This window comes from Numenius arquata, chromosome 1 (genome assembly GCF_964106895.1).
Source record: "Numenius arquata chromosome 1, bNumArq3.hap1.1, whole genome shotgun sequence".
NCBI classification, from domain to species: domain Eukaryota; kingdom Metazoa; phylum Chordata; class Aves; order Charadriiformes; family Scolopacidae; genus Numenius; species Numenius arquata.
Genome location: NC_133576.1, coordinates 13,331,523 through 13,358,054, shown reverse-complemented (window position 1 = coordinate 13,358,054; position 26,532 = coordinate 13,331,523). Strand labels below are relative to the sequence as shown.

Below are 26,532 nucleotides of genomic sequence, written 5' to 3'. Positions count from 1 at the left end.
GCAGAGAGCCAGCTCCAGGGTGTGAGTACCCTTGTCTTTATTGTTTTGGGCAAGGCAAATAATCTGTACCTGTTTCCTTCTTGATGCTATTATTTTCTCAAAGGCTGCATATATGATTGTTTCAGTAACTCCCTTACCATGCCACCCTTTGCACAAGAGGTCCTTGTCTTTACCATTCTCATTCTTTACCTCATGTCTTTACCATACTCATTCAAGACTCCTTGCAGTCCACATGGAAGCTTTGCCTGCATAGAGACAGAAAGAAAAGTGGCAGAAGAATCCTGTGGTTTCACTCAGTAATAATGACAAGCCAAATTCCTTGCTCCCCATTTTCTGCCTCCAAATTCTCTTCAATGTGGGAGTTGTCCTACAGTGTGTGGAAAGAGATCACACTCCTACAGATGAGCTCTTCCCCAGCAGCCCTGCCACTTCTGAAGTGCTTCATGCATCCACCTTCAGCTTTTATCCTGCATAAACAACTGTGGTGTGGGCGCAGCAGGGAAAGGCTGATGGGACACTTAGACGACCTCAAAACAGGAACCAGCAAAGAGCAACCTACACAAACTCTCACACAGTTCAAGAGGCTCGGTACCAACATTACCAGAGCTAGGAATACATCTGCTACTGAGGAGAAATACTGAAGACACTATAGGAATGCCTTTGTGGTACACAGAGACGGGTTCAGCAGCAGGATGGGGGATTATGGCGACCAACACAGGTGAGGGCAGGAACGTATCAGAGATCAGTGATACGTTCTTAGAAGTAGACATTGATAAAGAATAGGCTTCAGAGGAGCTATGACCTCCTCTGCTAGTTGCCATGCCCTGTGATCCCAATGCCTGCCCTTGGCAGACTCCTAGCCCAAAAGTCCCAAAAGAATAAAGGTATCCAATTTGGGAGTAGCTAGATTTTTCTGGAATGACTCATATCTGTGGCAGGGTACAGGATGCTCAATGATTAACTCCTCCTTTGGGAGATATTCCAGGGCTGCTTTCAGTCCTGACCCCAATATACACCTCAGCTCCGCTCTACCAGTGGAAATAAAACTGACGGCTTTTATACAGGCAGTCATGAGTATTTAAACTTCTGCACTGATCTGCTGTGTGCATTACTAGTAGCTGCATCCAGCATTTGCACATCACCTCATCATCTCTGAGTGACAGCCGTACAAAGTGCAAAGCAATCCCAGTGCATGCACACCTAGCAGTAGATGGGAGGGACAGGATTCAGTTGCCTAAACATAGACACCGGATGCCAGCATAGGGACCCTGGGGTAGCCTACCTGGCCCTCCTGTAGGGCACAAACTCTCTATCATATCTGCCAGCTTTTTATTAATATCTCAGATATCCTAGCAACCCATAAATGATGCTAGACACCTATGCTTAGGCAGCAGCCCCTCTTTTATCCTGTGCTTCTGTGAAACCCACTAGCAGTAACAAGCTCATTTTACATACCCACCCATGCTGGGTCTGCAGTAGGCTAAAGCTACGATTCCCCAAAGTCAGTTCATAAGGATCCGGAATCCAGTTAACTGGTCTGGAGTTACCACTTACTTTGTAAAGGATGAACAGGCTTATAAAAACTCCAACAGATTCGACCTGCCTTGCCTACTTGATAGAGGAGGGGTTTACTGCTCCACTGCAGATTCAGTGTGTGTGGATATGATGTTTTCATAAATGTGCTATTTCTGTATATTGGTGCTTTTGTCCTCACCCTCTCTCCCTAGCCAAACACTCAGCCATCCTCCATCAGAAATGCCACACACCTGCTATGGACTCTCATGGGAATGGCTCCCCGTAGGTCATTTGTTGTGAGAAAGGGAAGCAACAACTAGTCTGAGAGATCAAGATACTGCCACCCATTCACTTGCACCCTTATCCAGAGTCATCCTCTCAGGGTGCTTTCAAGCCAGAGTCTCGACTGGGCCAGCTCTGTAGATTTTGAAGGAGCTTTCCACTTGCACTAGCAGAAAATTTGACCACAATCCCTTCTGCACCACCATCTGCCATGTGGGGCAGCTGCTCTGACCTGCCAAGTGGGCAGGTGGTATCCACTCCAGGAGACACCTGCAAGGTAAATTGCTTGACTGGGGAGTCAAGCAAAATCATTAGATTCCCCCCGTTAAAGTTTTAAATTGAGATCTCTGCTGATGGCTATGGTGTTTTGGAGGTTCTTACTATCAAGGCTGCTGAGCTTCAGAACCTTGACAGACATGATCTAGATAAGCCAGCCCTGAGAAAAAAAAAAAAAAAAAAGAGGTAAAATTGCTCCCCTGAGGATGTTCTGTTCTTAGACACATTAGGGAGAATACTTCTGTCTTTCCTTCCTGGCAATTAGTCCTCATCGAGGATCAGATCAAGGCAGTCAAGTCCCAGACCTTCTAGAGGCCTCTTGCCCCTTCGACGCCTGCAGAGGTGAGCCAGGCAGCCATTGCTTGGTGCAGGATTTGCTCTGTTGATCTCTAGTTGGACAGCTTGCACGGCCACTTGCCACATGTGCCTCTTTGATGGATTGCCACAGACCCAGCACAAAGGGACCTGCTGATCAGGTGAACTGTGAAGATCGGGCTTCAATGGGTGCTGCATAAATAGCAGTTATTTTGTCCCAGCTGGAGTCCACGCTCTTCCTTGCCCGCATTCCCACCACCCTTAGCTGTGTCCAGCGGAGTCTGGGAGAGAAAACTCTATGCACTGAATCAGCAAATCTGCAAGGGGGAGCGATAAGACACATCAGGGCTTTGCTTTTAATGAGGGGCAAAAAAAGAAAGAAAAAAAAGAAGAGCTCAACTTTTAAAAAAGGAAAGTGTTTTTCTTTTCTGCACTAGAAATTCTGCTTTTTTTTTTTTGTTGCCCTGAGAACCACTAGGCAGGATCTGAGATGTGCTGGGACTGAGGATCGGGGGTGAGAGCCTCAGCTACTTCCCCAGCCTCTTCATGCAAAGTGGGGGAGCAGGAGGGACAAAAAGGGGTCTCTGAGTCCATCTTCAGCTGCATAAAGGCTTTCACTGCAGAGATATTGTGGCAAATATCTGTAAGCCTCGTCTCTGAGAAACACTGTGGGGACATGCAGAGTAGGAAGGGGAATGTAAAGGACAGGGAAAATCCTTGGGATTGTCTGTATTGCAACAGGGGCCACAGAGTAACCAAAAGCTACCGCAGCGTATGCCCCTGCCTACTCATATTAAAACTCCCTTGAAACACAGGGTTTGGCTTCTGAGAGCAGGAGACGGAAATTAGTTTCACTTTATGAACTAGATGATCTCTGAAGGTCCCTTTCCAAACTCTGTGATTCTGTGATTCATATTTTTCTTCATTAAAGGACTGAAAACTATCACTCAAGACTGGTGTTACGAAAACATTTATTTACAGGTGTCTGAAAGAAGACTTTGCTTAGGTTAGCATAGGACTTCTGCCTTGTGATATTTGGAACCATGTTCACCTGCATTTCAGAGCTTCCAGACAAACTGAACAGGGATCCTCAGATCTCATCCTCCTGCTCTTTCTTTAAAAAAAAGAAAAAACAAATATCTGAGAGGTTAGAATAATGATTTTACTGGTGAAAAAAATCCTTCAAAAACTTTTCCTAATTAATAAATAAAATATCACATCTAGGAGTCTGCAGTACAGATAGAACAAGCAGCTCTTCAGCCCCATCCTAGCCAAAAGCTGTGCATAGTGTGGTTGAGGAACCTGGTTGCTGATGCCTACCTAGTGTCCACCTGAACCAGGGGACAGCCTGTTGGAAAAGGGTCTCCTGTTGTACCGGATGTGGTATCAACACCTCTGTCTCCTTCTTACCTCATTTTGTGTTTGTTTTGACAGAGGCAGCGGGCAGTGATTGTTCCCAAAGTCTGTCAGCAACCACAGCAGCTGCGCGCCCTGCCTGTTCTGCCGAGCCCTCTGCCCTGCTGCTGGAGGATGATGAACACCCCCAAACGTCGCCACGGCGATCAGCTCCCACTGCCTGAAAAGTGGTAACAAGCAGGGACAGAGCTGATGTGGTGCCCTGCCATCCTACAGCTCCTTCACCTTTGACTTCATGCACTGGCTCCCGTTCCCCAGCTGGGAGAGGAGTGCTCCCCTTCCCCTGCGGACTCTGTGGTTTTAACCAGTCGCTAAAATTTATTAGATGCGATCTCCATTCTTAGTTGTGCCAGCAGAGAGGCTGAAATACAGGACGAGTGCGGGTGCCTACGAAGGTCTTTCCTGGCATATCGTGAAACCTGAGCTTCAGTACAGCAGCTGTGAGCTGCAGTGGTTCGAGGACAGGAGCTGTCAAAAAAGCACAAACGCGGACCTGTCGGCCTGAGGCTGGTATGCTCTCAAAACAGCTTTAAAACAAAGCTAACCTGAGAGAGGCTCTCCCTCTGAAGGATGCACTCGGACACCTACACAGACCAGCCTTCAGTGCTGGGGAGGGAGCTGTGCTGAAGCACCTCATTTTGGGTTTGGGAGTTCAGATGGGATCTGGTGCCTACACCTTGGCTGAGAACTTGAACTGCCTTTACTTAAGGTTGTTTTGGGAAATGCTGTCCCAGATCCCCAGGCCCAGAGCCCTCTGGATAAAGTTCCTCTCCTGCTCAGGGAGACCTGGTGGGTACTGTACCTCAAAGGGCAAGCCTCCACATCTCGCTGCAGAGACCAGAAAGCAGGGGCAAAGATGGGTGAACTTCAAAGTGTTGTTCTCAGCCTGGAACCATGCTGCAGCACCATCAGGCGCTTCAGTAGCCTCAAATCATGTTCACAGACTTGTCTCCTAGACCTCCAGAGAGGAAGACACTTTTCTGGGGTGGAGGTGGGTGAGAAGTGCTCAGAGAAGAGCAACCCTCAGCCTGCACTTATCTCCTGTGAGAATGTAGAGGAATGTGGAGAGACATCATCAGGAAACGTATCTTGAGCACGTAGATGAAAATTGAAATGGCAAATGTGACAAGGTTTTCCAGTTGAACTTTGAAAGGCATGTGTGGCCCTGTGAAGAGAGAGAGAAGGGAGTGCCATGTGGAAGGGTTTCCCTTTCCCTCAATAAAACAGGAAGACAGCCAGGTGGAAGGCAGCCCACAAAGGAGGAGGTGACAAATGAGGACTGAAGGAAGGATGCACTGGATTAAAAGCACAAGTGTTGGTACCATGTGTGTGCGTGGGGAGTGGTGTCGCTGTGACTTTTCCAGGAAGATTCCTTGAATGACCCAGAAACCCCCCTGAGCACATCTTGAAAACCATCTTCACTCAGGCCATGAGAAACATGGCTTTAGGCATTCAAAACACATCGAGGATGTCACAGCTGGGGAAAAGTTATGAGAAATGGAATCATCCCCGCCCAAGACATTCTGGGCTAGCAGGAGACTTATTTATTTGTTGATTTATTTATACTAGAATTCTTCTCTGCCTATTCCTTGTTTAGTTTTGTTTTTTAGCTTAGATAATCTGACACATTCATGAAGAAAGAACATTTCCCCCCTTGCCCTAGACTCTTGCAGAAGAACAGTAGAGCTTGGCATTCACTGATGAATGTCGTATGTTCTGCGCTCCCTGGGGTTTCTTTACAATGGTGTCTTAAACTGGCAAAATAATCAGAAACACAGCAAGGAAGGGAGTTCAGCGAAGGGAATTGCAGTTTCTTTATGCAAGGGACGTGGGTGGCACTAAGTTTCTGGCTCCCTTGCAATCATAGCAAGGTAAAAACATGTGCAAAGAAGTGCCTCGCTCAGCAGATAGTCCCCATGGGATCTCGGGAAGCCTCCACGAAGGGGGCTCTTCAAAGGGTATCTGAGAGAGGGAGTCAGTCCATGTTCCCTCACATGGGGAACAAGCAGGTGCATATCCTGCGATGGGAGGGGGCTAAATTACAGGAGAGGGGGAAAAGGGAGTGAGGTGTCTCCTATCAGAGAGAAAGGCAAGAGAAATCAAAGAATAGGCAGCAAATAGAGAAATGGAGGCCCCATTTAGAGAGGCTCAGGCCAGGATCTTTCTGGATGAACACACCCAGCACTCCAAGGCCACCCTGCCAGCAACCTCAGCATGAAGAAATACTGAAGGGGCTGTGAAAATGGTGTCTTTTCTGGGCTCTAGAAAGGTCCTTACAGAGCAAGGGTCTGGATAGCAGGTCTGGCTCTGGATAGCATGAAGGAAGCCCAGCATCTACAAAATACTTTTCATTCTCTATTTGTCAGAGCTTTGTGTCCTGTCCTCTGTGGGAGGTAACAGGCCTTGCGCTCCAGTGGGCTTTGCTGACCCATCCCTGCCGCTGGGCAGGTGGGCTCAATGTTTCCACCCAGCATTAAACCCAAATTAAGTCCCTTTTTTTGTGGTTTCGATGAATGAGCAAGAGCAAGGGAATGAAGGAGTTGATTTACAATCCTCCATTTTCTCCTCTGAGATGGGCAGGGTTTCTGCCCGTATGAAGAGGAGGGGGATATGGTGATTAATTCCCTGGCCTTTAATCTCACACAGCTCCTACATAGGGTTTTGGCACTGAAGATGGGTGTTTGGAGCAAGGGTCCACCCCCATTGCAAAGGATACCCCCATGCACAGGTTTTTAGAGAGTTGCTCTCTCTGCGTCCCTATAAGAAAGCAAAGTTATTGTTCCTGGTTTTCCCACTGGGAATCTGGATTCCAGTGATATGCGCTACACTGTCAGTTCAGTGCCAGTTGGAGCCTGCTCTCCTGACCAGCCCTTTCCATCTCCATTCTTGCTCCAGCTTGGCCCTGTAGAGGAGAGTTTCTGTGAATTCAGAAATCCAGAATCAGTCACTAAATTGTGCAGAACCAAGACCTTGCATGGACAGCGTGGATGTAGACAGCTGATATTCCAGGCTAGCAGACATTTGGACCTGCTCAGCACACTCTTTTCCCTGTAGAGCAGCCTAAGGACAGCAAGGACTTCTGCTGGCCAAGGTGTATCAGCTAAGGGTAGGTGAGTAACAGACACCACAAGTTAAGATGGCTGTTTGTTAGCAGAGCTGGGTGGGAGAGCCCAGGAGCGGAGCAGCAGTCAGAGTTACAGGCTTCAGGGAAAGTGAACGCAGTGCATGCAATAAGGAGGGAGGCTGCAGATCAAGCCTGAAGTGTTTAAAGAATTAGAGAAGGCATCCCAGTGCCTGGTTTTTACTAGCATATTAGTATCTGATATTCATGTTCTCTGAGATTCATCCAATTCACCAACCAATGAATATTACTAACATTTCCTATTGCAGAAAATACTATTGACAAAGGAAAAACAATGTCAAGAAAGTAATTTTTAATGGTTATTTATTTATATTGAATGGTACTAGAGCGTTATTAAATATTATGTGAATAGTACAATATTGCACCATTGTCTTGTCACGCAGCATAAGTGCTTACTTCTTTTCCAGGAAAACACAGCGGATTCTGTAACTGAGAACGTATCAGTTTTAGTTGTTTTCATTTCAAGGGTACTCCCTTCAGTCTTCCTCTGACCCAAACGCCACAAGAGAAATTCAAGCAAAAACATTTCAGGTCCCTGAAACCGGTGCCTGCATTGTGGAGATGAAGGAAAGAAGCAGAAGGAGACAGGAGAATATAGCCTGAACTCCATATTCTTCCGGCGTCTCCAGCAGCAAGCTGTCATTTTGGTGATGTGGTGACAGTCCCTACTGAGATTATTGCCCTCTAAAGGGCAATGACCACAACTCAGAAGTGGGTGGTGGTCAAAACATAGAGCAGGCAGTCAGTTCTTCACCACAAGGGAGAGGAGAAAGGTGCCCCAAACTGTCTGAGTGCCATGGCAAGCTGCATTGCATGATCATGCCTAAACAAGGCTGCTGCTGGCTGTGAGCAGGCTGCCCAATTTCTGTGGAGGTTCACTGGGTGATGTTATGAGGTCTATTCTGCAGGGTGTGTGGTATCCACTCCAGCTCTGTTGGGCCAGCCACCTCCTGCACACTGTCCTCCCCTCTGGGAAGAGCCAGGACAAGCTCTCCTGGCAGCAGTATGGTAAGACACAAGGGATCTCCTGCAGGAATGTGGGTACACACCACATACCAGGTCCCAGCAAAAAATTGATCTAAGGTCATATATCCATTTTGCCTGTCTGCCCTGTGAAAAGTCTCTCCCAAGTGGTTCTGGAGGCCATGAAACCTCTCAAGAGACATTTTTCAACTTCCTTGCTCCTGGAGGAGGGCCAGTTTCTCAGGACAGGAAGCGATGGGAAGCAGGTGAGGGCAGTAGCTCGTGGCCCTCTGCAATACAGCACCACTGCATCTGCTGGGGCGAGGGGGAGATGCCCAGGAGCAGCACCAACAGGGTAAGGAAGCGCAGGCTAAGGCATTACACGGCTTAGTCTTCCTAAGCAACTGCACGCTTTTTCAGTCCCTGCTTCTGCCAGTCCCTGTAAGCTACAACCCACTGGGAAAAAAAATGCATAAAATCCATAAAAATGCATTGGGGCATTAGATGTCAGTCCAGTGGGATCAAGCAGGGAAACAACTGTAGTCTCTTGGTTCTTCCTTTTCTCTCCAGGCCGGAGGAGAATAGGTGGGCATATTTGACAGGACCCCACTGTTGGCTAATCCACAAACCTGGAAGAAGCTTTTAGATCCACGTCCTGTTTCTAGTGCTTTCACTGATTTACTCCGTCATTTGGACAGGGTACATCACATCAGCCAGCTGTAACTTTGTTTTTTTTTAAAAAAACAACAAGGGACCCTCCTCCCAGAAATATGGAAGCACTTTTAAGGCTTTTCTGAGGAAGATAAACTGCCGAAAATTTAGTGTACTAGAGTACAAGCCAAATACATACTTGTGTAATAAAAAAATCACATTCAGAGAGGTGTTGCTTGAAGTGAAATGTGCCATGTGCAAGCAAACAGCGTGTGAAAGGCTGAAGAAAGAACTGCTGTGGCCAAAGGTACCTGAGACATCCACCCTAGAAAACACCATCACCCCGCAAAAAAAGAGGGGCAGCTCTTCTTGGCTGTGGTGCTTGAAAGTCTCTACAATGCCCATGCAAGGACTAATGCTACCTTCCTTTTCCCTCGACAGAAACTGGGGATTGGGAGGGCAGTGGGTAAGAGACATTGACAGACAATGCCTGAGCCCCCCCTGCTTGTTATCACTGTTATTGTTTCTCCCCTCCTTGCATTTTCAAGGCTGAGCTTCCCAGCCGCTCTGCTGCACTTTCAGCAGGGATCTGGTGCAGGCCCCAGGAGACGAGGTGGGGAGGAGAAGGGGAAAGAGCAAGCAAGAAGGAATCTTATTAAATGGTGCGAGGTGCTTCTCTCAGTCTCTCATCACGTTCAGGGCTGACTGGAGGTGAAATTACACTTGGAGGGAGGGGAAGCCCTCCTCCCTTGGGACAATCCAGAGGCTCTCGCACAAACTTAATTTCAAGCTCTGTTGAAGATGGTGTTTGGTTTTTTTTGGTTTTTTTTTTTGTATGCATTCAATTTAATTTCTCAGGCAGACGTGAAAATGAGAAAGGCAGACCTTTGACTGAAGACAGCCCAGTGCCTGCTTCTTACATCTCACATTGTTTTCCTCCATCACTGCCCTCAATAAATCTGTGCACAGGGGTTGCTAAAATGCCTGCCATCTCCCTTCCACGTTTCGGTGGAGGCAGTTAAATTATTTTTTTTGCATTTAAGCAATCTGATTCATTTTTAATTCAAAACACACCCCAGCTTTCCACCGCTCTGTTTAAAACAGGAGCACTGTGACCTTGAAAAGGCTCAGACCTGCTGGCACCATGAAGTTCTCATATGTACTTTGCTCTCCAGTCCATACTTCCTTGTTCTCTTGTGACAAAAAAGTCTTGTGGTGGTTTCTCATCCACTCGTTCCAGGGGTGATGGCTGAAGGGGAAGGAGAGGAACTGTATTTGGTTTTGGAAGGCTCCCAAGGGAGAATTTCCTGGAGATTCAGCCAGAAATATGCGCTGTTTGGCTCCTCTACAGACAGTTGATCTGCCTAGTTGTATGTTCGTTTTTCCAGTCTTGAGAGCATATATACGCACAGGTGAAAATACAGCTTGGGGTAGGCTGTTGCCTTTCCAACTGACCTGCTGCTTGTGCCCAGGAACAGACACAAGGTGATGATTTTTTACAACTAAGCCCTGAGTGTGAAGAAGTCAGCAGAGCCGCCAGCGCAGGACAGTTCCAGCAGGTCCAGCTTCTCCCCACCTTCGAGACAGATGGAGGCAGACCCACCGTGCCCAAGTTGTTCCTACACCATGATTTCCTCCTGTGACCCAAAGGAGGATCGCGAGCAAAACATAAAGCATAAAGCAATACCAGGCTCTAAAACAATTGCTGTCTGCAACCCGAGGTCATATCACAAAAACCTTGGTTCCTCTGTTCCATGGTTGACACAGAGATTAGTTCTTTCCTGTCCATGGCATTGTACTCACCGCAACTTTCAGCAGAACAGTGAGCATTGCTTTGTTTCATGGGGGGCAAGACAAGCAGGGTGGGTTTGCCACGGTCATGGAGGGAATGGCACAGGAAGAATGTAAACCGTAGAGACTCACAGTGGTGTGCAAGAAAAGCAATCTTTGCAGCAGCAGCAGCAGCAGCAGCACTGGGTGGATTTCAACAGAGCAAGACTTTGCCAAGGCAAAATAAATGTTAAATATCTTCTTTTTTAATTATTTTTAAAACCAATTGATATAAAAGTAAATGTGAAATGATGACAATTTACATCCAGGCCTTAAGCAATCCACTCAAATAATGGGTTGTTCTAAGGTCTAGTTTCCCATAGATGTGTCCCCTGGACGTGTCCAGCACTGAAGCAAGAGTACTCCCAGCTCTCTGTATAAACCCTCCCTCCCTGTCCCCCAACTTTTTCCCGTGCCACCCCATTTGGAGGGCAAATGGCAGCCTGTGCTGCACCCGGTTTGGGGCCAGGGGTGCCGGTGGACAGCCCGGCCAAGTGGAGCAGGACGGGAGGCTGAACTAAGGGCACCTGCCCCCTCTCACTTGCACAAATGTCCCTTTCCTCAGCACAGACCCAGCCGCCGACTTTTCTTTGAAGCCTAGTAGGAATTTAATGGCTGTAAAACTTCTTTTCCTTTGCCAGATTTAAGTGAAAATGGGCAAGAATTAAGAACCGGTTACGAGAACAGGCAGGCGGACCGACAGCACAAATCTCGTAAGCCCCATCTCGTTAAGAAATTGGAAGAGACGGGTGTAAGAGCCAAAATCTTTATGGGCGGTGAGGCCGTGACCAGCGAGCGAGCGGTCCCTCGCTGCAGAGGCTGGGCTGCCATGGTCCCTTCAGGCATCGGCAGAGAGTAGTTTACCTCACTCTGTTCAGTTCAACAACCAAATCGGAGCTGGGACAGTGGCCGCGGGCTGACAGAAGGCCAGATCCGCGGTACAGCACAGCAGCTGCCCCTGCCCCTGCCCCTCTCCCCGCCGCCCCGCACAACCGTTACTCGGAGGCCATCACGATTGCAGGGCCGCGATACAGCCGGCCGCTGAGGGAGCCCAGGGACTACGTCTCCCAGCCTGCCGCGCGGCGGAGCAGTCCGGTCGGGCCCCGCCCTGCCCCGCTTTGCATGCTGGGAGCTGTAGTCTCGCCAGAAGGTGGCGGGGGAGGTTGCGTGACGGTTGGGCGGTAGTGGCCGCGCCGTGAGGGCGCTCCCTCCCTCCCTCAGCCCGGGACGGGGCGGAGCGGGGGAAGGCCGGGCTACCGGGAGCCTCTATGGGAGGCTGCTACCCGCCCCGCTGACCGTGTGCCGCTCCGTCCTCTCCGGGGGTCGCTCGGCCCCGCCGTTTCCTCCGCCTCAGGCATCCTGTCCCGCGGGGGCTGGCGTAAGGGTGGGTGGGTGGGTGGGTGAGGGCGGCGGCCCCCCCCCCCCCGTGTTGCTGGCTGCCGGGCTCGGGTGCTGCAGACCCTCTGGCTTTTCTGCCCTCGGTGGGCTTGAAACGGCTTTTTCTCTCCTTCAGGCCGGCTGGTAGCGGGAAGAGGCGGTGTGGCTCAAAGCGTCCCGGCGAAGCCGTGCTGGAAGAACAGGCTGCCGCCTCAGAAAGTTTGAAGAGGAGGAGGAAGAGGAAGAGGTGGAGGAGAAGGTGGTCTTCCCTGCACAGCGATGTAGCCCTGAAGGTAGCACGGCAGCTCTTGGAAAGCGGTTAAAACTCCTCACCCGTCAGATTCCGGAGCATGGGCTAAAAGCTATGTCCCTCTCTCGTGTCGAAAATCCATGTTTTCTGCTGTTTCTGTTTGTCTTCCAAGCAATACTTATCTTGATACTCTACCGAGGTGGACCTTCAAATCTGTTTCGTGAGTTTTTGGACTCGCGCCCCGTTCTGGATTACTCAAAAACTCATGATGTTTATACAAACCTCAGCTTGTTTACCCGAGCTCCTAATGAAGAGGCTATGCCGTACTGCTCAGTGCAGTCACCAATATTTGGTAGGTATAAACCGGTAGTGTCTGAAATAACTGCTTTGGTACGTGATAACGCTGAGCAGTTTGTGAGTTGTATATTTTTCAAACTTTTCCCCTTTAAAAGTGGTATAGTGATGTAGTACTTGAACTGACAAAACTTTCTTGTGTCATTTAATTCACTTGTATCGGTTATACAAGAAAAAGTATTTTTCTGATCTAAAAGCTTCCAATATTAAGGATTTAGCTACATAGAGGTTGTGGAGCAAGAGTAAAAACAGCGCGTGATGTTAATACCAAGTTAGTAAAACTTTTTTTTTTTTGTTCTTGGCAGCCCTGTATAAAATGTGCCAATGGTTGTGTTTTGGTAACTGCATGCTTTTGACCTGTGTTTCCAACTTAATTGTTTTATTTGAAAAAGCACAGCAGAAATGTGCCTGCACCCTGCTCGTTTCCAGTACTGACAAGAACCCGCTGTCCTGAAAAGTCAAATGAGTAAGCTTGATCTTAAAAAAAAAAAAAACAAACCAAAACAACAACAACAAAAAAACCAACAACAAAAAACAAACCAAACAAAACTAAATGCAGCTCTGTGCACCTTGGCTGCAAACCATCAGATAAGCAAGAGTGGTGATGTATATGGAGGAGGCAGAGTAAAATTACAGTAAAGTAATCAATGCTCTTAGAGCCGTGAAATCTTTTTAAGACCTTCTGCCCATCCCCAAGAGTGCTGAGAACAGAAGGGCTTGGCCTGCATGTGGTACTTGAAAGCTAAAGTGAACACAGAATGTTAGTTATAGATGGAAACAAACAGTAAAGTTGACTGGGACAAAAAAAAAGAAAAAAACCAAACAAAAACCAACACAAGAACACCTCTTCTGGGTGTTCCCCCCCCCCCGAAATGCATGTTACTCTGCAAGGTACTTGCCCTTTGTTGTGTATGTCACAGGTACATATGAACAGATGCAGAAATACTTTATAAATATCTCGATTGATTGTTACCATCTTCTCTCATGGGACTGATCTCTCTTGGAAGCATTATATCAGAGAGAACAATGCCTTTTAATATTAATTTCATAAACTCCATTAAATGAGATTTCGGATCAATTCTTGAGGACTCCAGTCTCCAGTTCGAAGCTGGTAATAAGTCACTGTGTCCACTCCAAAGCGTGTTAAAGTAACTGGAAGGATGCCAAATGGCTTGAATGGTTTCTGCATCAGGGCTTTTATGAAGTGCTGCACTCTTTCCACTTCTGCTTATAGTAGATCATTTCAATAACTGTTTGAATGGAAGATGAGCTTGCAGCTCGTCTGTCTTTTTCCTACCTCATGAATCTACAGCATTTCAGTTCTTCCAGGGCTGTGGAGTACAAATTAAAGTAAAATTACTAAACATCTCTGCCTTGGAGGATATAGACTCTGACTAATGCTACTTTTTTTAACACCTAGTGGTGTCCGTTGAGCCTTGTGACTGACAACTTGAAAAGCGTTGTACTAGATATTCAGTGTCTTCATTAATATTGTGAACAAATTTCTCAAATTCCCTTAAAGTTTGAAGTTTCTACACAAATAACCAGTTGCATCTTTCCTCCTCCTTTGTTTTTGGAAAAAGCAAATTGTTTATATGCTAGCGTTGTGCTTATGGAGACTTAACAATAAGTAGCATTTAAATTCAAAATCTGACTTTCTCACGTTGCACACAGGATGTGTTGTTTGTTTCAGTTCATCTTTTCCCAGGAAGAAGCTTGATGCTAGAAGACTCGGGTTTTGGTTGTGGGGTTTTTTTTGGTTTTTTTTTTAAGGAGGTACCTTGTTTCATGTATGGTATGTGCTGAACGAATTGGTTTGGCCCTTGAGGACTTTAATAGTTGAAAGTTCTATCTGTAGCTGCTGTTTTAAATATGCTTGTGCTATGGAAGAATTTTTTCCTTCTTGTAGTAGTTACTCCCTTTCAGTCCCATCTGTCATAACCTTTTCATGAGTGTGACCATCTGTCATGGTAATGAGTAGCTCCTGCTGTATTTCCTAATGGATGCTCTCCTACTAGAGTTTCTTTTCTTGGATTTAAAAAGAATTAAAAATGTGGTAATGCTGAGATTTATTTTCATCTGCAGTTGAGGCAGCCTTGTTTTTTGTCGTTAGAAACTGGTGCTTAAGGCTATTGGTCTGCTTTTTCTTTCTTTCATTCAAACGGTGATAGAATTATACAAATATGACTCTATGGATGTAGTGAATGGTGCTGCACTTTCTCAGTGAGGTATTAATCTATGCTACTGTTCCTGTTTGTTTAGCTTGTGGAAGTTCTGCTTATTCTGGTTGAGCTCAGTAATTATAGCTGCTAACTCTAAATGTGTGGCAAGGAGTTCAAAAGTCCTATAGTTTCTTTCTCAAGATGGGATAGATCTGGTTAGAATCAGTGGATCCCCCTGATAGTCAAATATGTTCCTAAAAAGTAAAGCAAGCAGGGATGCTGTCAGTGGCACCAGCTAACGATATGGACAGGGAACTGAGAGTTTTAACTCTACACACCAAAGTTTCACATTAATTAAACACCCTCTGTGTGATGGTACAGGCACAGAGGGAGCTTGGGAACCAGGCTACGGAGAAATTTCTTGGATGCTACAGGGTGTTGATTCTGTACCTTGTCTGAATGGGGATCCCGTGCTTTCCAGCATGTCTAAGATAGGTTTCTCTTCCTTTCTCAAACCTATGCTTTAGCAGTTTTATTTTTCCTTGTTTGGTCCAGTCTGCGACTGCTCTGTTCACATCTGGGATTTAATTGGATTACAGTGCATTAGCCTTTTGTTAGTTGGGCAGGAAGGAGACCCGAGAGCCAGAATTTTGCTTGTAGCCAAGGAGTGTAGGGCAGCCAGAGGTTTTGGGGATGTAAATCACAGATTAACTTATTTTTTCTGTGTTTCCTTTGCATACACTAGATTGAGTTTCTGAGGTGAATTGTTTGAGGTATGGAGCCAGGCTTAGGAGAATATGATGTCTTGAAAAACTTGAAAAATGCAGATATTGCCCATGAATCATATGCTTGGTTATGGAAGGAGACAACAGGAGTGAAACTATTGCACATTCTCTTACTTAGACCCTTATGTTCAAATTTAGATTTGATATTTTTTTTAATTTAAGGATTATTGCTGCAGAATCTTACTCTGCAATACAAAGAGCCCTGATTAGATTAGAGGAAACAAAACCCTGCCTTTGTGAGAGAACAAAAGGGATTCATTCTCTTTTTTATATTTTCCTTGGAGCGATGATCTGTAGTTGAAATCCATTTCTTTAGCAAGCTCCAGATGTTACCAAATCAGCAGTTAATGGTGCTTTAGTTAAAAGATCTGATAATCAGAGAGTTCCTAAATCTAAATAGCAGCATAAATTACAGGTTCAAAACAAAGTTGGACTGAAATGTGGTGGTCCTTCAGGCAGAAGAGGAAACTGTCTGCATAGAAGTAGGTAATAACATAATAAAATCTTAACAGTGAACGTGACCTAGATTTGTGGACCCACAGCATGATTCTCTGAGGAACTGCTCTTCTGTTTCAGCTATGAAGGTATGGCAATGTGCTCCAGTTTCCTACGGAGGGTAATGCGGCCAAAATCAAATTCCCCCTGCATTTTAGATACTTGGGGAAGGACTGAAAAGTGATACTTAAGAGTCAGCTACTGCACGATCTTGCTGACAAGCAAAATTCAAGTTTTCCTTTCAAAACCAAACAAAACCCAACCAACCAACAAAACCCATGAAGTGGGACTCACAGTGGCTAGACCTTTTTGACAGTGCAAGGAATGGGATTAGTGACTGTTCAGACTGACCTTCAGGAAATGCCATTATGTGTGTTCCTTGAGGAGGAAAAGGAGACGGTGGTTGAGTATAGGTTTGCCCATCAGAAAAGTGAGGTATACCAACTTCCACATACTAGCAAAATGTTTCCCAGTTCTGAGTGAAGAGCTTGAATCTTACGCCAAATTTAGTCCCTAAGCCTTGTTAATGCTAAAAAAAAAAAAAAAGGCCCCAAACCAAAAACCAAACCAGTAGAGGGATGTTGCTTCCTTTTGTGTCAGTTAAACAGGATGTGGGTGAACGCAGGCTCAATTTTTTCTGTTAGAATTGTAGCAGAGACTTCAATGTAGGATGGGCTGGAAGAAGTACTTTCTGGACTCACCTGCTTAAATACTTACTTAGATTTAAGACACACCCATACCTTTCCCTGCTCAAATGAAAGGTACTAAATAGCAGGCCTAAATATTTGCTCTTTCTCTGTCAGGCTTCATTATGGGAAGTCTTTTGAGAGTATTATTTATTTCAGTGGTTTGAGAGAGAGTTTGACTTACAAGATTCTGAAAACTTGCTTCAAAACAGCCTTAGGATTAACTATGAGCTTGGACGGAAAAGAAAATATTATTTATAAACTATTTAACAAAAAAACCCAAACAAACCACCACCAACACAAAACAACAACAAATAAAAACCAAACCAAAGCCCTAACAACTTGCCTCACAGGCTTCTGGTGCAAAAAAATATTTTGTCTTTGGGTAGAATGGCCTGCAGATAATTATTTGTCCTACTTCAAACTGTCATTTGAAATCGTCACCTTTTAGTTGTGATTTAAGTGAAGGTTTCTTCCTAGTTTGTTGAAGTAATAGATTTTAATCTTGTTCTGTGTGAGTACTTTATTTTCTTAGAAATTGACAGTGGTTGGAAACCACTAAGTTACACTGATTTGTGTATAAATATGACTCTTCTGCTAGTTCTGGAACCTTTTCTTGCTACCCAGAAGGACAGGCATTTAAATAACTGTAGAATTTTGTTTGCTCATATTATTACAATACGAGGCTTGTGTCAAAATGGTGATTGACACTTAATATTGATTCTTTCTTACTTGTTACTTGTCAAGCTTTTTCCATCTGAAGAATGGAAGAATTCAGATTAAAATGCAAATTCTTTTTTATTAGGTAAAAGCTGTTAAATATATCCAGTATGTTTTGCATTTAAAATAGAAGTGCTGAGTAGAGGAACTATATCACATGTCGTTTCTTTTGCTACCTTGTGCCTGTTCCTGAAAATGTAACATCCCTCTTCTTCCTTCTCAGTACTGTCATCTGCTTATCACAAAATTTTGAAGTACTGCCTACTTATCACTCTATATAATTAAATAATATAGCAAATATAGCCCTTGTGGCATGTGATTGTAACATCAAATTGAATTCAAAACTTTTTTTAAGATAAAGCTAACATTTCCTAAAGCGTTTGTATTTATCCAGGCTCTAAACTACTTCTCCCCCAACCTGCTGAATATCCTTTTGGACATCTTTGTCCTTGAATCTCCTCTGAAAGAGGCTTAGAAACTTTTTCCATATGGGTAGCAAAAGCAGATATTTCTGCTCATCTTGATTCATTTTTCAATGCTATTCTTACAGTGAATACATTTATTCAAGGATCCCATCTAAGCAACACAAGACAGAAGGTGGTGTAGTAGGGAGCCAATACCAGGAAAAAGAGAGCTGTGCAGGAGCCCGGTGATACTTGCTGGCTGTGCCGTGACTCGGGATGCCTCTGGCAGGTCGCCTGGTGCTGAGCCTGGCTCCCATAGGTGGGGAGATGACCAGCAGGCAGTGGTGGAAGTCATTGTGGGCACATCTGCGTGGCGTTGTTAACTGTGCTGTGGTAGAGCTGGTCTCTCAAGTAGTAAACGTGTACCTAATCTGATAAGCCTGAATGAACATTGAGAAACATCACTGATCTTTTTTTTCATGTCTTTCCTTACAGTTGGTCCATTAACCATCACCTTCAAGTTGTTCCCTAGTGAAAGAATGATCATAAAAAAAAATCCTTTTGTTCAGTCTGGTGGCTGCTACAGGCCACCTCACTGCTTGGCCCGCTACAAATCAGCCATCCTTGTAGCATACAGGAACCAGGAGAAGTACCTTCACCATCTTCTCTACTATATTCATCCTTTCTTGCAGCGCCAGCAGCTCAGCTACAGTATCTACTTGATTCAGCAGGTAAATCTAAACCAGATGTGCCTGGTGGTGTAGCTGCGCTTCCCAATTAAGGGTTAGGTTCTGAACAAGGAATATGAATCTTCTGATGTGGAAGTACCATTTTATGCATGGGTTTAGAGCTGGTCAGTTACATACTGTCCCATGTCCATGGCTGCGAATGATTGAAATATGATACCGCTCATCAAGATCATTATTCTACTATTGATCTGTTACGCTTTTTTTTAATTATTATTATTCTAGAGGGATGAAGTAGTCATTAAGTGGTAACTTGTCTTTTCAGCTGTTCGAGAATGTGGTTTGTCTGTAGCTGAGCAAAACTGTTGAGACTAAATGCTAAAGTGCAGTTGAATATTTTCAGTCTGTATCAAATAAAAACATTTGGCTTGACCCTGCTGTGGGGCAACCTATACAAGTCAAACAGCCATTTTTAACTGACCTTGGTCAGTTGCAAAAGATCAGGTATTGCAAAAGATCAGTGGTGAGAGAGGAAGTTTTGGATTCATTAACTAAAAATGAGAGTTGATTCTGATTAACTGATGGTTAATTCAGCTGATAGTTGGAACTGGAGAGCAGCTCTGTGGAAAAAAAAACCTGGGGACAACAGGATGACCATGAGCCAGCAATGCGCCCTTGTGGCCAAGAAGGCCAATGGCATCCTGGGGTGTATCAAGAAGAGTGTGGCAAGCACATCAAGGGAGGTTATCCTGCCCCTCTACTCTGCCCTGGTGAGGCCATATCTGGAGTACTGTGTCCAGTTCTGGGCTCCCGGTTCAAGAAGGACAGGGAACTGCTGCAGACGGTACAGCAAAGGGCTACAAAGATTATTAGGAGCCTAGAACATCTCTCTTACGAGGAGAGGCTGAGGGACTTGGTTCTTTTTAGTCTGGAGAAGACTGAGGGGGGATCTGATCGATCAATGCCTATAAATACTTAAAGGGTGGGTGTCAAGAGGATGGGGCCAGTATTTTTTCAGTGGTGCCCAGTGACAGGGCAAGAGGTAATGGGCACAAACTTGAACACAGGAAGTTCCATCTAAACATGAGGAGGAACTTCTTTACTTTGAGAGTGGCAGAGCCCTGGAAGAGGCTGCCCAGAGAGGTGGTGGAGTCTCTGTCTCTGGAGGCATTCAAAACTGCCTGGACACATTCCTGTGCAACCTGCTCTAGGTGGACCTGCTCTGGCAGGAGGGTTGGACTAGATGATCTCCAGAGGTCCCTTCCAACCCCATATCATTCTGTGATTCTGACTGAGAGGCAGAAGAAACTTTTTTGTTTGACCAAGATTTGTTTTCTCATTTAGAAATTCTGACTAGGAATTCTTCTTCTGATTAGGAATTCTGACTTATGTCTTCAGTGCTGGGTGATGGAGAAGCCTCTGTACTACTGTGAGTCAGTGACAGCTTTAATAAGCAGTAGTCAGGGCAGAAATGTCGATGTGCAGATGTACACCTGAGGATTGACTTCCTGGTCTCTTAAAAAGCCAGCCTTCTTCAGGTGCCCATGGTATATAGCCCGTGACACAGCAAAGCTTACAGTTGCCGAGATCATTGTGAAGAGAATGGGTGAAATTTTCAGAGTCTGGGACGTGAAATTTGCAGCCAGTGTTGATTCATTACAGTGTCATTCAATTGAATGAGGCTTTTTTAGTAACATAAATTTTAATTGAGTTACCCTTTTTGTTGTTTTGATGAAGAAATTTAGGTTTTCTTTTCCAGGTGGGGAACGGTACATTTAACCGAGCAAAGCTGCTTAATGTTGGTGTCCGGGAAGCCCTGAAGGATGAAGACTGGGACTGCCTTCTCCTGCACGATGTGGACCTAGTACCTGAGAATGATTATAATCTCTATGTTTGTGATGAATACTATCCCAAGCATATGGCTAGTGCCATGGATAAGTTTCAGTACACGTAAGTGCCTTTGATGTATCTATCCTAATTGGTTCGCTTTCTGCATAGGAAGTACGAATGGGGACAGTGAAAGATACAGCCTTTAAGATCTTTTCTGTTTATTAGTGTTGCAGTAGTGACTTCCCCAGAAAAGGGTTTTTTTGACCCAAGCATGCAATCTGGAACAGTTCCTTGCCTGCAGTTCTCTATTCCAGTGTTAGCTCAGCTTAGCAAATGGCCAGCGGATTTCTGTATGCCTTTCCTTCCAGAATAAAAGCATAGGGTGGGAATTACTGGATCATGTTGAAGATGTGGGATAGGATGAAGGTATTTTGAACTAACCCAAGATGTGAATTTCAAAACTTTACTTTGGTCTACTGGGGGTGGAGAGGAGGAATGGAATATAATAGGAATTACACTGGTTTTGCTGGTTTGGGTTTTGGCATTGTCATGACAGTATCTGTAAGGTATGTGATTAATACATGTGTGACTTGGATCACGTTAGTTTGTGGAGGACTGGTATTATCCTTCAATATCAATCCTTTTTTTTTTTCTTTCTCTTTTAGTCTGCCATATAAGTCCTTTTTTGGGGGTGTATCTGCTCTGACTCCAGAACATTACATGAAGATGAATGGGTTTCCAAATACATACTGGGGCAGTGGTGGTGAAAATGACGACATTGCTACAAGGTACTAATGCATAGGACAAGCTTAAAATAGAACCAGGCTGGCTAATGAAACATGTAACATTACCCTACCAAAGGAACTGAGATGTTGTTCCTTAACATGCTTGCAGTATCGTTATAATCCAAAATGCTGTTGTCACTGGGAATGGTTAATGTCAGAAAATGCTCAGCATCTCTGAATCTAATCATCGTGTGCTGGGAGGACAAAGCTTTCCTCAGACTCTCTCTGGAGGGCAGAATGTTACTTTACATCCTGTGCCTTCAGTCGCTCTGGAGGGCGTCCAAAGGGTTATAGCCACCAGTAGTTGACAAGTGACTCCATTAACGTTACCCGCCCCAAGGGAAGGAAGGAATCTGCAAGCTTGATGAAGAAGAAAACCAAGAAGATACTTATTAATTCTCAGACAGTTGGGAATTTAAGTTACATTGGGCATCTAGGTTGCTCTGAGTATTATCTAATCACCAATACTTGGAATTAAGGAACGCAAGGAATTCTGACTTATGTCTTCAGTGCTGGGTGATGGAGAAGCCTCTGTACTACTGTGAGTCAGTGACAGCAAGAGCTGATGTTTTTTCTTGTACTTTAGTTGCCATGGCAGCAGCATGCTATAGAAGTGAATACAATGAGTTTAATTCCAGGTACTCTGCCTAATGCGAATTCTTCAAGTACAAAATCATGGCTGTAGCTTTTTTTTTTCTTATTCAGCTTTGTAGTTGCACTGTGCACCTTCATCATCCTGCACTGAGGCAAGCTGATGGGGAGTTTATAAAACTAAACTGACAATCAAGGCCTTGTGTGTTTTTTTGGTCTTGCACAGTGTGACAAGTTACACGGTTTCGGTGGAATGTTCTGTTCGAGGACTGTAGGAGTTTTTACAAAGCAGTATTCTTCTGGGAATTGAAAGTCAAATTTTCTAACATAGAATTCTTCATTTTCCTTTCAGGGAAAGCTAACTGAAAGGGTGTATGATTGTTTAGAGAGTCAGCATTTACTAAAGGAATGGAGTGCCAGGAAAATAATCTTTAAATCAAACACTACAAAGCTGGGTCTATTCAGCTGTTCTTAGTACAGCTTAAGCATCTGATGTGGTTTTCAGTCCCAGTGCTGGAGAGTCATAAGAGTGCGCTTCCTTATAGAAATCTCCTCAGGCAAGTAGGTTATGTAGATCCCAAAATAGCCCTTTCTTAAAGGGAAGTGAATCATGTGTTATTTCTCTGAAAATTTATACTAATGACTAGCAATGCTCTGGCCTATAGGAACATGGAGGCCGTGGACAGTGCCTGTTAATGATTTAGTCATATACTGAAATCTCAACCTGCAGAAGTTATGAATGAGCTGGCTGGTTTTCCATGGCCCGCTTGATGCACCTACTGGGACTTGAATTTTAGGAGGTGCTCAAGCACTTCTTAACCGTTTAGTAACAAAATTAATTAGTATTTGAAATCGGACATCAAAATGTAAAAAAAACCAAAACCAAAAACAAACAAAAAACAAAGGAGTCCCCTGTAAAGGGGATAAAGGGGATACTGCTTATTAGAGCAGAGTTGGCAAAAAAACATGCTGGCTGCTACTTAGACTTGGCAGACTTCAGTAGTTTATAATATTAGTCCTAGCAAACACCAAGAGCTACCTCTTATTAGAAGAAAATACTACTCTAATCGGAACTAGTTTTATGTTAACATTATCAACTACAGGGAAGTCTGTTGGGTTCTTATTAACAGTAAATGGATCTATTAACTGCTTCATATTATGGTTTTAGTTTAATCTTGCAATGCAAAAGGTGTAACAACAAATCAAATTTAGTGTTCTTGCTTTTTCTTGTCTTTTTGATTGAATGTGCAATAAGCTTTTGATCAGAAAACAAGAGACCTTGTCTAAAACTCAGTCTGAAATAATAGTATGTCATACTGTCAAGCGTTGTAATCATTTGATGGCTCTAGACTAACAAGTATTTTCAGTTCTGTGGCCTCTGTCACCTTTATAGCATTCCAGCTTCAGTGGAGCTTGCTGCTGTACCAAATCTCAATGGAAGGCAATCAGATGTTTCAAACATGCCAGTCAGATAATCTCAATTGAGCTAACATTCATTCTTACATTCACAGGAATTTTCTTTGCGTAAGAGCTGCCCTGTGATAACGGAGGTTTGCTAGCCCTATTACAGGCATTTTTTTTTAATTGGTAAACTAACTTGGATGCCATCAGCAATGCATTGCTTGAAAGTCACCCAAAATGCAGGTTTTAGGAGCTCTGTTCTGGAATTCTGAGCCTTTGGTTCACTTTTTTTCTTATGTATCTGGCCTGCAGCTGAGCAGCTGACATTTTGTTTGTCTGGTGCTTGTATTTATCACTAATCTCTTATTAAGCCAGTCCTCTACTCAGGCCATCTGAATGAATGGCACTTCTCAAAGAACAGAGAGAGGCTTAATCTGGATCTGAAGCTCAGGACCGGCTTCCTTTCAGAAACTGCAACACTGCAAGTTTGGGTGTTGGGGGTTTTTTAAGTTTAGGTGATGGACCTCTAGACAGTGAAAGCGCTGCTCTTACAAAGAAGTGAAAATAATGCTCAATTGTCAGATTAATGGGAATGGCTCTTGAAGGCTGTGTATGCTGTTGTTCATTCCCTGCTTGCTATAATCCCCTGTGTACCCTGCCAAAGTGCACTGCAGCTGGGAGCTTTTCTAGCCCAAGCCTGGTTAGAACCTGCTAGAGAAGATAATGTGGCACTGTGGTGTTAAACTCGCTCTCTTCAGCTTCTGCATTTTGCTTTGATTGTGTTAACACTGAAAATCATCTCTGACTTTGATCTTCCCTACAACTAACTCTAGAAGTGGCCTCTTTATGCCTAAGCAAAAATTTTGTTTGTTGTTTTAAAGGATTCAGTTAGCAGGAATGAAAATAGTCCGGACATCACCTCATCTTGGACGCTACAAAGTGATGAACTACAATGCAGGGACAGAGACACAAGAGCCCTGGAGAAGGTAACTGTTTGTGGGGGAGGAAGGGGGGACAGTTAGGAGGCTACTCTTTGGCTTGTGGCAGGTTGACTGTTACCGTCATCTTCCGCAGAACAGGCAGGAAGTACACCTAATGTCACTGCTTGGTTTTCTGCTTTAATGTGGCTATTTAAAGAAAGCTCCCAGTCAATTTTAACTGAAGCATTTTGCTCCTGTTGCTGCATTTTGAAGGGTTTCTCCTGGTTTCCTACTTTTTTCGTATTGTTAAGGACACATGCTAGAGAGGAAGCTAACACATATCAGACTTTCAACATCAAAATTATTCAGGTAATTAAACTTTTAAACAAAATAGTGCATGTCTTTTAAATAGGAAGAGTTCAGTTTGAAGAGGCATTTTGTAACAACTTCCCTGTAATAAAAACTTGCTTTTCAGTCTGTGTGGATTTACAGTGTGCCACTAAAATAGTGGAAAGCAGCATTCTAGTTTGAAGACATGAGGAAGGTGCTATGAGAGACCTTAGCAAAGACCTAGATTTATATAAAAGAGCTGGAGGAGGGTGTTGGGTCAAGTGTGGTGGAGGTTTCTCATACCAACAGTGCGGACTTCCCTCTATCATCTCAAAACTCAGGTTTCCATAACAACCTTGTCTTAAAACCTCCCTGCAGCAGCCTATGTACACCATTGCTGCGAGCCTCTGTGTTGCACTCTGTGTCTCTCGAAGCTGCTGCCAGTTGCTTTGTTCTTTGCACACTGTAGTTGCTGCCAGATCCATTCTATGATTCACCTCATTGGTCTCCCTGTCTGATGAGATTCCAGTCCAAATTGTCCTCCTTGTTTAGAACACGAGGTGAACTTATTCTAATCTGTTTAGTCTTATAAAATACCTTCTCTCTCTAGCCTTTATTGGATGAAAAGAATTTTCTTGGGGCTTTTCTGCTAGCAGCTTTCATCTGCTAAGCCCTTGCCCCCTCTCGAAGTCTATTTCTTCTGCAGCTTCAGCTGAGAACATCACCTTTGTGCTTCTATCTAACTGCAGGTATTCTTTCTTCTTCAGGCCTGCTCCTCGACACGACACCAGAAAAACATGGAAGGATGATGGAATGAATTCATTAGAGTTCAAGCTCCTTTCCAGGACAAAGCATCCTCTTTATACCAACATCACTGTGGACATTGGGTACGTTCCCCCATTTTCTTGAGAGAATGAAACCAAAAGCAGAGTTTGGGCGCAGCACAGCAGCATGCGTATGCGCATTCAGCCTCTACCTCCTGGTGTGGCGTGGAGTCCATACCACCCAAGACTAATCCCTTCTGTCTTTCATGCATTTCACTTTTCTTTGTATAAGATTTCAAAGAAAAGGCTTCAGGAATAGCTAACAAACAGGCTCCAGCTTACAAAAAAAATTGTCAAAGCACTATAAAACCAGCGCCTGAGCCAGACCCACCTCTTGGGCCTTGGGGATCAAGGTCTCCTTGACAGTAAGCTGACCCAAGTTTTCTGGAACTTTTGTTCCATATCTGGATAGCTCTGTCCTGCTTTGTACTTGTGTTAATTGGGATGCAAGCCATTCTGTCAGATGGGCTCTCTGAAGTGCTGTATTTTGAGAAAGTGTTGAATGCAGTTACACTTCTGTAAATATCTTTTGTGAATTTGAGTAAAATAAATTGAGTTATGTGTTTGGGTTAAGATTTTCTAGAATATTTAATGAATGCAATAAAGGAGAAAGTTGCCTTGAAACCAGAGCTTAAGTCCTTGTTTTCTTCTGGCGTGACCCATTAGTGTTTGAATGTTTTTATTGTAGCTGTAAGTAATTCAGGCTGAATGGGACTTGAATCTGTCACCTAGTCTAACCTCCTGCTCAGTGTAGGGAAATTAATCTAGTATTTCAGCTGTTGCTTAGATGTTAAATTATCTTTCAAGGTTGATCTGTCTTCAACATAAAATACTTCTGAGAAATGAAATACTAGAGGAAAAACTAAGTCAAACGTGTCAACAGTGGAGCCATGACCCTGGCAGGAATGTGTTTGTACATACCTGACTGCGAGACTGATGCCGTCTGCCCAAGACCTTCCCCTTTCTGTAATCTTTCTTTCTCTATAAAGTCAGTGAGTAGCACCGTGTACCAGGTCCAATTATTTTGCAAGGATGACACAGGGTATTTTTGCTTCTTGTAGATACTAAAATTCCCAGTTCACTGAAAAGCTGCATCTGTCCCACTAACACCTGAAAATGTATTTAAAGCTTCAGCCTTCTCTGCAGTTAGAATAACGTGTCAACCAGCTAGAGAAAAATTCTTCAATATTATAGTAAGCAGAAGTTGCATTTTGTCTTGTAATTCTTAGTATATTGTTTCCTAAAAACAATATACTGATATCCTAATGCCCCTAGCTTCACATCTACCTGGAATGGGATGAATATCCAACAAGCAGGTATAAGGACAGTTAGGTATAATGCAGTAAGGAAAGCAGAGTGCTCTAATTTTAGCAGAAATCCTGCAGCATGCTGGAACAGTTTGTTAATCACAGACTTTCACCAGTCTTCTAAAATGAGAATCACAAATAATAATGGCCTGGGTATGTATACAAATATGCACTCTGTTAACATTGTGGCCAAAAAGCATTAAAAACTGTGGACAACAATTTCTTTCCATCTGAC

General features: G+C 44.2%; 1 protein-coding gene across 1 annotated transcript; it reads left to right on the top strand.

The window, feature by feature from the left end:
- The first annotated feature begins 12,131 nt into the window (after positions 1 to 12,131).
- On the top strand, positions 12,132 to 25,618 carry B4GALT3 (beta-1,4-galactosyltransferase 3). Its single transcript, XM_074148353.1, has 6 exons — positions 12,132 to 12,369; positions 18,119 to 18,354; positions 20,069 to 20,259; positions 20,805 to 20,927; positions 23,798 to 23,902; positions 24,934 to 25,618. Exons 1-6 carry the CDS (start codon positions 12,132 to 12,134, stop codon positions 25,073 to 25,075), a joined length of 1,035 nt encoding a protein of 344 aa, XP_074004454.1. The 3' UTR covers positions 25,076 to 25,618.
- Positions 25,619 to 26,532: the final 914 nt, after the last annotated feature.

Excerpts from the sequence above, each read along its gene's own strand:
- B4GALT3 (XM_074148353.1), top strand. The coding sequence starts at position 12,132 with ATGTCCCTCTCTCGTGTCGAAAATCCATGTTTTCTGCTGTTTCTGTTT. Across the intron at positions 12,370-18,118 it reads AGTGCAGTCACCAATATTTG|TTGGTCCATTAACCATCACC; the intron begins GTAGGTATAAAC and ends CTTTCCTTACAG. Across the intron at positions 18,355-20,068 it reads GTATCTACTTGATTCAGCAG|GTGGGGAACGGTACATTTAA; the intron begins GTAAATCTAAAC and ends TTTCTTTTCCAG.